Here is a 13523-nt window from a genome sequence, read left to right on the forward strand (position 1 = left end):
ATGATAATGGCAAGTCTTTCATGATTCATCATTATATTTATGTATTATCAATGTTCTAATGATAATGGCATTGTTTGGTCTGATGGTTTTGGGTACAGCAACACAGATAGGCTATTTATTGCTGAGGCAACTGGAGTAAAGTGCTTTACCCAAGTACACACCACACTAACTCATCTGGACTGATCTGATGGTGGGATTCAAACCTGCACCCTTTCAGTTGCAAGTCCTGCATGTTAACCACTAAGTCACTGTGATTCCACAATGATATATAGAGCAGAAATGAGGCAATGAAACAGCAAAGGTTTTACAGAATGCAGTGTCTCACTTTGATATTACCTCAAATGCATCTAATTTAAACAGACTTAAAACACAAACACTGCTATAGCTGGTGTAAAAGTGGGGCACATATGACATATCATTCTTACACAACTGAGACAATAAACCATCTAATAAATTTCAAATAAGGTTGCCCTAAATGAAAGATAAAGTATTTACACATAAACACAAATCCTCCTACCAACAGCAAAACAGACTGATTAACAATACATGTACATGTATACAGACTGGTATGAAGGATGGATTATTAATACATGTACAGGGATTTACAAATCAACTAGCTTGACTTCCAGGACAAGCTCAAATTTCGTTCGGGCAAGCTCAAATTTGTAAAGCATTAGCCTGCAGGCAAGACAACAAAACTGAGAGGGGGAACAAGATGCAAGAAATTTTACTGACCATTGGTGCATGAGTAAAAAACAGTAACTCTGTGTGATCTAATTTACCACATTCAGAAAGGGAACAAGATGCAAGAAATTGTATTGAACTTCAGTGTACGAGTAAAAAACACTAACTCTGTACATGCTAATTTACTGACAAGGTGTTGTGTTCATGTTTTGCAATCTTTTAACGTTGCAATCTTGCCAAAATACATATATCAACACCTTTATTTACCATTCTTCTGCATAATTGACTGCAATTTCTTATGTCTATTGTGTCATTACCATCTTGTAGCCAATGTCAAGGTCAGTTACACGTCTTCTCACACTGAAGACATGATAATAAGAATATTAACTATTTAATGTAACTTTTGACAAATAAGAAATAAATATTTATATTTTAACTCATCAGTTATATTGAAATCATAATATTTGTAAATACACTGTATTAGGGATTTGCCGACTGTTAAGTTCTAAGATAGCCTCTGGCAGTTTGTTCTAGATTTTCAAAGGCAGTTTTGATCCATGTCACCATTTTTATGATGACTTTGTTACAGGTGTATAATCTATGGATTTCATTCAAAGTGTGATTATGTCATACATGCCAAACCCTGACGAGGAAAAAGTGTAATGCAAGTGGACAAAAAGAGGAATCCAAGCAGAAAAAGAGTAATCCACATATAACATGCTAAAAATTCAATGAACAATGATTTATTTGCCCGCCTCGTCTTTTAACATCCTTTACTGCTTAAAGTTTTGTTATGTAGCACTTTTAGCTTTAGAAAGCAACAGAATATCATGTTGATTTAAAACACTTTGTACCAGCTGAGACCATGTATGTTTTGCACACCAGTAAAGCACCAAGTACTGGGTTACTGAGCCTGGATCTGAATTCAGTTTTATTTTTGTTAAACAATACTGAACAATCTCTCACAGTCAGCATTAGAATGATAAAGAACCAATGTTCCTTTCATAACCTGACAAAGAAGAGGAAATTTATATCTTCCAGTGATTGGGTCTTTTAGTTGGGAAATAAGGTGCCATTGCACATCAACTCTATCTGCATTAAGTATATTGTCAGGTAGAATCCCAACTTGATACTTCAGGAATTCTCCTTCCAGATGATCCAAGGTAGACAAAGGTGGCAATAGAAAGGGATATCTCTTGACAAAGAATCTAACACTTTTGAAGCTTTTTGACTGTCTCTCATTTACATCAGCAACTGAAGCATTTAAAAGCACTTCATCTCCATATGGGAATTGCTGGAGCATGTAATCACAGGCTGTAGCATAATAATCTCTAACATTATCATGGAACACCTTCACAGCTAGAGTACAATTGTGTTCTATGAATTCTCTTGCTTCTGCACCAATAGCAAGATCTTCATTATCTTTGTATTAAGAACTCAGTAAATAACACCTCTGCATTTACAGCCTTCATGTCCACGCTTGAGTTCTGCTGTAAATAAGAAATTACCTTAGTTTTGGAGTTTGTATGACGAGCTAATTCGATGTATTTCTTTGTTTTCAAGTGTTTCTCCACCTCAAATTTACCACCATGCTCAATATTAAAATCGTTTCTGCACAGACTGCAATGAGCATGATGCCGCTTTAGAATGGAATGCAGTATTATGCCATTCATGTATTCATCTTTGGAGGATTCAGTTTTTTGTCTTTTTCTGATCCACCTGTGAAATTCTTGGAAAAAATATGTGCTCTAACAGACACATCAACTAGAATCCATCTGAAGACTTTTAGCGCCAAATAGTAAAATTCTTTCTACATGGCCTGCAATACACGTTATGTGATGCTGCCCTCAGGTCTTCATCTTTGGAGGATTCTGTTATTTTTTGTTTCATATTATTTTGTTGCCTTTTTCTAATCCATTTGTGAAATTATTTGAAAGGAGATATTTTTGCACTCATACATGCATCGACTAAAATGAATCATACTTTTTAGTGCCAAATACCTATAGACTGGTTCTGTACTAAATATGAATTAGAACAAAGAATCTGTGAGTAATGATTAAAAATTAGAAAACCAGTCTGTTCTCTCCTCACTAAGCCCATACAGTTGCTATAAATAGAATACAAGGTCAAAAGTTTGAAAGTAGAACCAGCATGTTTCTTGGTAATAGGATAGTTGCTATAAATAGAACATAATACTGTTAGGAATGTGCACCCAAGTCCTAAGACAAGCATACTCTTATATTGTAGTTACGTAGAAGCCATCTTTTCTAACATATGGTCTGTGGGATTAATGGGATGTTAATAAAAACGAGAAAACAAAAAACTGATTTCTTTTGGATGGTGGATATACTGAAAAAGTGTAATCCATATACGTTTACATGTGAGGCATAATTTAGTGAAAAAAGTGTAATGATTATGCCAAAAGCGTAATGGTTGGCATGTATGTTATGTTAGGAAAAAGTAGCATCCACTAGTGGCGTTTATCATGTTGCTTAATAATAATTACATGAGACTTGGTATATACTGCTTAGCAAACAATTAAATGGACAAAAACAACTGTTCTCAAATCATTCTCAAAAGTCCGATTCTCAAATATTTGAATGTATGTCACTGATTTAAAGGTGACTATAGTATATATAAAAAAATGGATAAATTAAGTACTCGCAAATCCCTATGCTGTGAAGATAAATAAATCACTGCAAACAGTCTTGCTTTAATCTCTGTCTCTCAAATAATGCAGCTATTTCCAAAATCTATTCTACCTATCCCTTTATTTGTCTATATACATGTACATGTACATGTCTGCTTTTACTCTTACAACTATGTCTGCATTTGAGCTCTTTCTAATCTACTTATCTACCTACATGTATTGTTTACATGTATATTTTTATATTAGATTAACTATCAACATATGGTTGTACGATGCAGACAGACAAAAAGGAAACAAGTTTATATGATTATAATGCGATTTGCTTAAAATATACAGAGTTTTGTCTTATTATTTTCCAGGTTGGGTTATTATGTTTAGGGCAAGCTAAAATTTCCCAATGGCACGGTCAAGCTGACTTGTATAAAATTTGTAAATCCCTGATGTATATAGACTGGAATAAAGGATTAATCCTAAGGCAAAGAGTCTTGCATAGAGATGTGCCACAATAGCTGACTCAGGCTGGTGTGGACAGGTTTTGAACCTAATGCCTATGGGTAGGAAGTCGAAGACATCAGAAAGACAAGGAAATATTACTGTAAATATACTAATCATTATTTTAATACATATTTTCATCAGTGTTGCTTTACAACAAAGTTTGATTAATCTAGATGTGTTATATATATATATATATATATATATATATATATATATATATATATATATCCCCGAATCATACACACATATAGCTGAAATTACCAATGAAGTACAAAAAAGTCACAGTGACATAATTTGGTATCGCTGTGCTACTCCGAGATGTACATACAAACTAATTTTCATGAGTACAGGTGAAATAGGGTTTCAAATAACTGACAGCATAAGAATGGAAAGCTGAAAATAAAAAAAGTCCCTCATCCATGAAAACTAGTTTACAGTGACTTACTTTAAGAGTCATTCTGCCCTCAACATCTTACTCCGTGTTTCCATGTAATTCATGTAAAAAAAATTACCTTTTAATTTTTCATACAGCTGTTTCACAAATTAATGCTCTAAAAAATGTTTTTGTGCCACGAAAATTGTTTTACAAATGATATTTTTTAAAGTTTCATACAAATGAAGTGCCAACTTAAATGACTGATAGTTTTAAGAAACAGAATACATCAGAATATTGTGCAAAAAATGTCCAAAATATAGCACATCTGTATGTACATCACATTTTTATTGCCTGATATTAATATGCATTTACAATATAAGATTTGTTTTCCCTAATGCCTGAGTTTAAAAAAGGTAATTGCTATTTTCAACTGAATGTATATTCAACTCAAATTACTACAATAATTTTGGCCTTATTAAATCACTAAGTACACAGCTTTCCAGTCGTATTAAATTAATACATACCAGCATTCTCCACAGAGCTCTAAATCTAACAAATATTTACAGTACTTGCATACATGCCAACCCCTTGGGAGGAAAAAGTATAATCCAAGTGGATAAAAAGAGTAATCCAAGCAGAAAAAGAGTAATCCACACTTAACAATAAAATTCAATGAGCATATGTACAAAATGATTTATTTACCCCTCTGGACTTTTAACATCAATTACTGCTTCAAGTTTTCATATATAACACTTTGAGCTTTGAAAAGCAACAGACTCTCATACTGCATTTCAAAACACTTTGTACCAGCCGAGATTATGAATGTTTTGCACACCAGTACAGAAAAAGTACTGGGTTACAGAGCCTGGATCTGAATTCAGTTTTATTTTTGTTAACAATACTGAACAATCACTCATAGTCAGCATTAGAAGGGTAAAGAACCAATATTCCTTTCATAACATGACATAGAAGAGGAAACATATCTTCCAGTTATTGGGTCTTTTAGGTGGGAAGGTAGATGCTATTGCACATCAACTCTGTCCGCATAAAGTACATCATCAAGTAGAATCCCATCTTGATACTTCAGGAGTTCTCTTTTTAAGTCATCGGCAACCTTTCCTGCAGAAAGGTGCATCATATGACAGGGACAACCTGATATGTACACTGATGGAGACATTTTTCAAAATATAGAATGCAACTCCTTTATGAATTTTCATGGCTTCTGCAATTTTAAGTGAATTATCTTCTGCTAAACACCTAACAATATTTGATGATTTTGTTCTTGCACATGCATATTTTCTGCAATCAGAAATTTGGAATTAGGAAAAATCCATTTGAACAAAGGACCAACGCAGTCTTCTGCTGCTAGGGGTAGTCCGTGTTCTATTAAGAACTCGGCAAATAATGCCTCAGCATTTATAAAATTCATGTCCACAGTTTATTTCTGCTGTAAAAAAGAAGTAACCTTAGTATTAGAGTTAGTAAAATGAGCTAAATCAAGGTTTCTGTTTTACCACCATGACCAATATTAAAATCCTTTAAACACAGCCTGCAATGGACATGAAGCTGCCCTAGAATGGAACACAGTATTGTGTAATTCATGTATTCATCTTTGAATTGGTTTTTCATCTTTTTCTAATCCATCTGTGAAATCATTTGAAAAATATTTTTGCTCTAACACAAGCATTGACTAGAAAAAATCGGACTTGACTTTTAGCATCAAATACCTACAAACTGGTTCTGTACCAGATATGAATTAGAACAAAGAATCTTTTTACCATATGCAAAAAACATGATTTCATCTTAACAGTTCAACTCTGCTATCTCAAGATTCTAACTATCAATGCTGTATGTATCCTTGAATTAAACCATCTTTTCTTTACAGAATCCATAAGAGCAAATTTGACACTAAATGCCAACTAACAATGGGACATGTGCTTACTGATCAAATATAATCTTTTTCAGTGGTAATGAACACACTTCCCTTTTAGAAATAAAAACACAGCATGCTAAATGATCATTTTCATCCCCCAAATAGTTTGAAAAGATTACTCTTTACTTTTGCTCTTATCTCTACAAAAGTAATAACTAATTATATCTATCACACTATCATATTAGTTGTAATATAAAATTATCTTGAAATAAAAAGAACAAATATATCTTGGAAAGAAAATCACAGACCCCCCATCATCACAGGTCACAAAGCCCCTCTGAAACTACTTAGATGACTCAATACTTTGGGGGGGAGATAACTTTATCCAAGTCTGGTGAAACAGAAGGAGTCTGGCATCCACAGGAGGGTTGATAGTGGGTGAGAGGAATGGTAAGTCATTGACAACTAGCAGGTGCCTTGGGGGAAATAAACATTGCTTTCTCTACCCCATTCTGGCCTGCCTACACAAATCTGGTACATATGGCCAACTGTAACTCAAATAGCCATTGGAAAATGGCCAAACTTCTTGAATATTGGCTCTGCAATCTTTCTGACAGTGATTGTCTCTTGACTTATATATTCCTTGAAGGAGTCATGTTGAGATGTAGGGACAGCTGAAGGGGCAACTCCAGAGCAATCTTCTTTCTGACCTCAAATCAGAGGAAAAATATGATTGAAACATGATGGGGCTTGACAGAAGATGAACACAGGAATGCGACTCATCTTACCAAGTTCAGATTACAGAAGACTGTTAGGGCATTCGCCATAGAGTGGTAAGCAATACAGCCTATCACTTTCCAACCAAGGTCTCTTCTGGCCATCTCCGCAAATCAAAAGGTCACCAGAGTTGCCAGGCTGAGTGTGAGAAAGTCAAGACCACGTTCCTGAATAACTTCCATGTGGCGTTGAATACCATCTGCTATAAAGTCTATCCATTTTATAGTAGATTCAAGAAGACATATTAATGGCAATAATATCTTTGACCAAGCTAAGGACATCATTATGGCAAGCATTAGAATGCGACTTCTACCAATACAGTGATAGCATTACTGGTAACTGACTCAGACAAAAAAAGCCTTATAATTACTGGGGTCAAAAGGTTTATCAGAAAGATGCCTGGCAATCTCTGCAATATTCAGTAAGTGAGGTAAAATTAGGAAGAATAGATGTTGATCATTATCATCCATATATACATTGAGGCCTTGACTTTATAGGAAATATTTACTGTTCTAGGGGAGGTGATTCCAAAGGTGGCAAAATTCTATACATTTCCTCAATTGCTGCCTTGAATCTAAATTCTGTTCTTAACATAGTGTGATCAGAATGATCAGGTAAATAGGTATCTTCACCTCATCAGTGGGGTAAGTGTTTTCCTCCTCCTGTATGATCTGTGTCCGCAGGTACATCAAGCCATCTGGCAATGATGAAGTGGAATCATCTGCATGCATAACTAATGTTCTACCAACTGGAAATGCTAGTATAGGAATCATCAGCCTGCATAATCAAAGTTCTAACAACTGTCAGTGCTAGTATAGGAATCATTGGCATGCATAACCAAAGCTTTACCAACTGGAAATGATAGTATAGGAATCATCAGCCTGCATAACCCAGGTTCTACCAACAGGAAATGCTAGTATAGGAATCATCAGCTTGTATAACTCAAGTTCTACCAACTGGAAATGCTAGTATAGGAATCATCAGCATGCATAACCAAAGTTCTACCAAGTGGATAAGCTAATATAGCATGCTGTGTCATATTTAGTCCGGAATATGGTTCAGCTGTAGAAGGCAGGTCCAGTCACAATTGATGGGACAGCTGGACAGACAGCTCCAAATGTGATGTTGGTTCGCTTATAATGGTTATCACTAATGTGGTCAGAATTGCCGGCAAGCCAACCAAGGCAGTCTGCTGGTTGAAGAATACCATCGCTAATGGGACTGTTAATCAATGTGATGTTCACTAGTCTAAGGGTAGACTTGTAACCACTAAAGCAGTACCTTAATCACAGTTCACACCATTTTACGAAAATATTTGGGTAAGGAGTTTGTAAGGAAACTCTATAAGAAAATATGTCTTGAATGTAAGGACCAAACATCGAATTAAACTCAACCATGAATTAATAAGAAAAGATAAATTAATACAAAATCGTTTGTTAAACTCACAGTAATAAAATATTCAGTAACATTAATCTAAAAACACAACTTATTGTAGTCACTTATTAACATGTGGTACACTGTTCAAACAAGAATTTGAATTTATACACATATGGTCTTTTGAAATGCCAGTGTCTGAGCTGTTGGAGCCTTCTTTCAAGTTCCCTTTCAAGCTCAGTGAGAGAATTTTGCTTTTTTTCTGCACTCCTACGAAGAACTGTTTGCTTAACAATAAAATCTATCTTTCCATTTTCTGTACTTTGAACACAAATTATCAATATCAAAATATAACAATCTGTAACTAATATGTCCATAAATTCATTTGAATTGTACAAGAAAAAAGCAACAATACATGCTGAAGTTCATAATCAAAAAGCTTGTGTTTTTACAAAAGAATGAACACACTGCATAAAAAATTTTTTTGGAAAAAACTTTCACACAATGGCAACATATTACCTACATGAAGAATCAACTATACTTAATTTATGAAGTCAGTTAGTCAAACTGTGTTAGTCTAGTCTCAGCTCTGTCAGATTACATCATTGCTGATAATAATACCCTCTGAAATCAGATGGCATTTAATTGTGCAAATATGTACATTTTAAGTCATAACTTATTTTGCTATTTGTTAATGTTTTTTATCGTGAAGAAAAAAGTATCTCAGTAGTTTTATTGGCCGTAAACTTTAGCATATGATACGATCGTGAAAATTTAACTTGAAAATAAAACAAAATAAACACTCATGAGAAATTGCACAAATAGGCAAACTCCTGCTACCAATGAAATGACCCAAAAAAAGCAAAAAAACAACACAAGACAATACGGGTATCAATGAATGTTACCAATCAATATCGCATATACAATAATGACTAGTATATAATTTCAAAAATACTAATAAATTCTCAGTTAAACACAAAAATGTTGAATATACCCATTATATCAACATTTTACTGTACTAAACCACTGAAATAGATCAGTGGATGATGAAAATTAAAGATAATTTTTAATGGATTCTTTGGAGGTATTGTTGACAACTGCAAGTGAAAGTGAACTGATAAACATCCAGGACATTTGTGGCCACCTAGAGGGAACAAGGGGAGTTAACCTGAAAGAGCTTCCTCTCATGGTCCATATCCTATGTAGATGGAAATCCTTTTTGCTTTTTGTTTTTTCAGGAAGATCTTGATTCTGGAGGTAGCAGAAAGTAATTCCTAATGTTAATGTGATCAGGTAATGTATTTGGAAAAACAAGCCCACAAAGTCAATGGGCACAATTAATTGATGGGTATAAAACAAATGAGTTTAAGCATGGGTCCAGCTCAACATTTTGTCTCATTTACACAAGTACTGTGATGTATTTTACAGAACTTTTGAAAACTTTAATCTCAAAATCTCAACATTTTACACAAAAATTACAATGTGATTTTCAGAAAGATGATAAATGTGTCCCACTTTATGCTAATGCAGGTAAGGAAAACAAATTACCATCTGGGAAGACCCTGCAGCTGGGAAACCCTGAGCCCCTCCTTTAAGTAGAAGCTTGCTTCACGTGACTCGCCGATCTGACGATACAATGCTCCTAGCTGAAGCAGAGACTCCAGTAATTCAATAGCCAAAGACCATTTCTCCAGGGAACTACAGCCTAAAACAATAAAGGATCTTTAGAACAAATCAACAATGGAAATGAGTACTTCAATCATACAATTTTCATGGAACATAAATAACTGATAAAAGTGTTATCCTTTGTAAGAAATGGCATAAAAATGAACCCCATAGCCCTTATAATGAAAATGCCCCAGGGCAAACTAAATCAAAATTCTTAATGTTGACATTCTTGAAACAAATAAACATTTCATTGATATCAATTGGTTTCTTTAACATCAAGCATAATTTCTACTTTATTGCCATTACTGTCCAACCACTGAGCAACTTTTGCCCTCAAGAGAAGCATTAGCCAACATTATGTGCCCCAAATAGAAATCAAAATGGCATGCTGTGTTATTTCAAGGTCAAGGGACAATACAGGATAATTTAGTCTGAAAATTAAATTCATGAAAACTATTAGCACTATTAGCAATAATATCCTATATGCATATTGACAATGAGACAATTGTGAAATTTTTGTGTCTGTGTCTGAATGTGATTTGGTTTTTTAATGTAGTTTTAACCATTTTTCAGTCATATCACTACAATGTCTACAGTGTGGTAGTTTAGAGTGATGTCTAGCACTGGGGCATCATGCCGCAGACATGTAGCATCATGTCCCACCCAGTCACATTTTCCTGACACCAGGCTGACCAGTCCTAAAACTAACCTCTTAATGCTGGTAAATATTCTGAATTGTCAACATTTACTATATGAAACAAAAACCAACATAACTGCACTTACTCCTCTTTAAAATTGTAAAGTTTTCTAAGAGAATACTGTCTGCTATTATTAAAAAACATAATGAAGCTATTACAAAACACAAAGTGTTATATAAATTAAACCATGTGTCTAACGATAAGGCAGGGTCTTTTCTACGATACTCAACTTTGGGATTCATGCTAATTTCTACAAAACTGCACTAAATCTTAAACTGAATGCATGCAAATTATGCATACATGGTTCCCATGCATTTTAAAGATAATTTCCAGTGTTCTTCCAGGATGAAATTAATTGTTTCAAGGTTCATATATGACCTTTACTAAATGAAACTAAAAAACACTTTAGTTTATAAAACATCCATTTTTTAAATCAATCTGTTTCAAGGTTGTCTCAAAACATGTGATTTATGATGATCATGCACTAAACTCCAAAATGTGTCATACAAAACATGTTTGACTTCTGTATATTCCAATAAATTGGCACTTAAGTCATTTCAATTTACCGGATACAAATTCTTAACTTCACTCTGATGATCTGCATTATGTTGGAAGGAGAAAACAACACAAGGAATATAAATTAGTCTTGTTTTCTTTAAAGCATTTAGTTCTAATGAAATCAGAATAATCAATTGTAATTCAAGATTGCAATCCATTTGCATGTTATACAAAGAAAACATTTCCTACCACAGTATGAAAAAAAAATACAAGGTATTAGAATCATATCTGGTAAAGAAAAAAGCTTAAACCCTGAATGAATCTGTGCCAATCAAATCCAAAACAAGGTTTTACAAACAACCTAAACTCCTTAAGATGATTTAGTTAAAAATTCATCATTTAAAAAAAGCTATTTACAAAGGGTTGATTTAAATTTTAACAAAATGACCTTCAAAATTATATAGTACCATAAAAACAAGGATTGAATTTTCTGTAAAATCAATGTATGTCTGCTTGTAAACCAGTCCCAAAACCTGTACTGATACTCAAAGGAGCCTCCATCATTTCTTAATATATAATACAAGAGATGACAATCTCCCATTTCTCCTGTGGCATATTTAAGATCTGAAAGCAATACTTCAAGCTACATGTCACAGTGTAATAGTTTAGCACTAAAGCTCAGCATTTTAGACTACAAATTTGACTTAAAACAAATGGCAGTCTATTTTCTAAACAAATTTCCTCCAAATATTCCCACCCCATTTTCACATTTGGACAGTTAGGTTGGGGTGTAGGGTCAGAGCAGTTGTCTATAGAAAAATTTACATTTGACACCACCATGTAGTAGTGGCATATGGTAGACACTTACCAGCAGGCCTAGCAAACTTAAATGATGTTACAGTAAGTCATAACTGCTTAAATCGATAGGAAAATTATTAATTTTCTCAAAAATGTTAAGTATTATAATCATACTGTCTTTAATCTGCTGACAGACTAGATGAAATACAGCACAGATGAAACCTGACCTGGTACTCACCATTTGCATTACTAGTCACATGATTACACCAATTTCAAACTACGATATGGAAAGTTAAATAGTCACATAATATCAACAACAAACTCCTTTCTAATGTTTTTTGTACAAAATTTCAAATATATTAAATAAAAGTCAGTTACCTATTGTAAAACCAAAAAGAACATAATTCTTGACATATTTATTTCGAGAACAATGACCAGAAACCTGTCACTGTCACAGCAATTTGGATAGTCAGATTCATCAAGCAGACAGCAAATGTCAAACATGATAGTCACATGATTTAACCAAATTAGGGTAATTGTTCTCCGAATAAATATATGGAGAATTTTGTGTTTTCATTTTTTTTTATTACAATCAGTATGTAACTTTAATGCATTTATTTTTTCTACAACATTTGAATACTCATGCAACTAGCAATGCAAATGGCAAGTATCAGGTCAAATTTCATTAACACCAAAGTTTCATCTCATCTGTCAGCAGATTACAGACATAACAATTGTAATACTCTCAGTTTCTGAGAAATAAATAAATTTCATATTGACTTCAAGCAGGTATGACTCAATGTAATCCTGTTTAAGTTGCTAGGCCATCTTTTAAGCGGCTATGATTTGCTGCCACCATATTGTGATACTAGACTGGTTTTCATACCTTAGAAGTAAGAAAAGATACCAATATTGAGCTGTCTGTGAAATAACCAATCTACTAGATGAATTTAATCCACTTAGCATTTGGAATGACTAAACAAATATGTTTATGGCAAGCACCCATATCATTCATACTGCAACCTCCAAATATTCTGATCAGAACTTGATAAATTAAACTCGCAATCAGTTCATAATTAATTTCTGTCATAAGTGGTGACAGAAAATTTCCGTTTTTTCCCCCCGATTTTCAATGTATGCAAATTTCAAGGACATTTCACAGTTGGGGAAAACAAAAATATCATTTCTCCCAACTTTGTCATGATTTCCCAGTAGCATGGGGACCCTGTGCATAATAAACCAAGCCCTACCTTTAATTACTTCCATCTATTAAATAATCTGGCAAACGTCTATCTATCCCAGTTTGCTTAGAAACATAAAAATTGATGTACAGACTAATACTTGTTTCCATATATGGCAAAACATCAGACCTAAGAGTCAAGTACAGTTAGTGAAACATGATAAGATATTTGGGTATCCTTGGGTAAATATGCTGTTTGTGCATGACTGGCACATAGAGAAATTTATATATTCAATTTCCTGCTATGTAATGCAAAACAAACCAGTATCAGCTTAAAGTTGTTTCAATTCACAACTGATACTGACGATCAAAAACAATGATGTGGTCATGATGTCACTGAGATGCATTTTCACCAAAACAAAGTAGCGTCAAAACAGGGGATGATACGCCTC

At 33.9% G+C, this 13523-nt stretch overlaps 1 protein-coding gene across 1 annotated transcript in view; it reads right to left on the reverse strand.

Annotated features, from left to right (window-relative positions):
- Positions 1-13523, reverse strand: part of LOC149791438 (uncharacterized) — a 115754-nt gene that overhangs the window by 55324 nt on the left and 46907 nt on the right. Inside the window, exon 14 of the mRNA XM_089971357.1 lies at positions 9778-9934. Within this exon, the coding sequence (XP_089827483.1) occupies positions 9778-9934 (157 nt within the window). The remainder of the gene's footprint in view (positions 1-9777; positions 9935-13523) is intronic.

The sequence above is a fragment of the Sinohyriopsis cumingii genome, chromosome 9, assembly GCF_028554795.1.
Source record: "Sinohyriopsis cumingii isolate HCF-2022 chromosome 9, ASM2855479v2, whole genome shotgun sequence".
In the NCBI taxonomy this organism is placed as follows: domain Eukaryota; kingdom Metazoa; phylum Mollusca; class Bivalvia; order Unionida; family Unionidae; genus Sinohyriopsis; species Sinohyriopsis cumingii.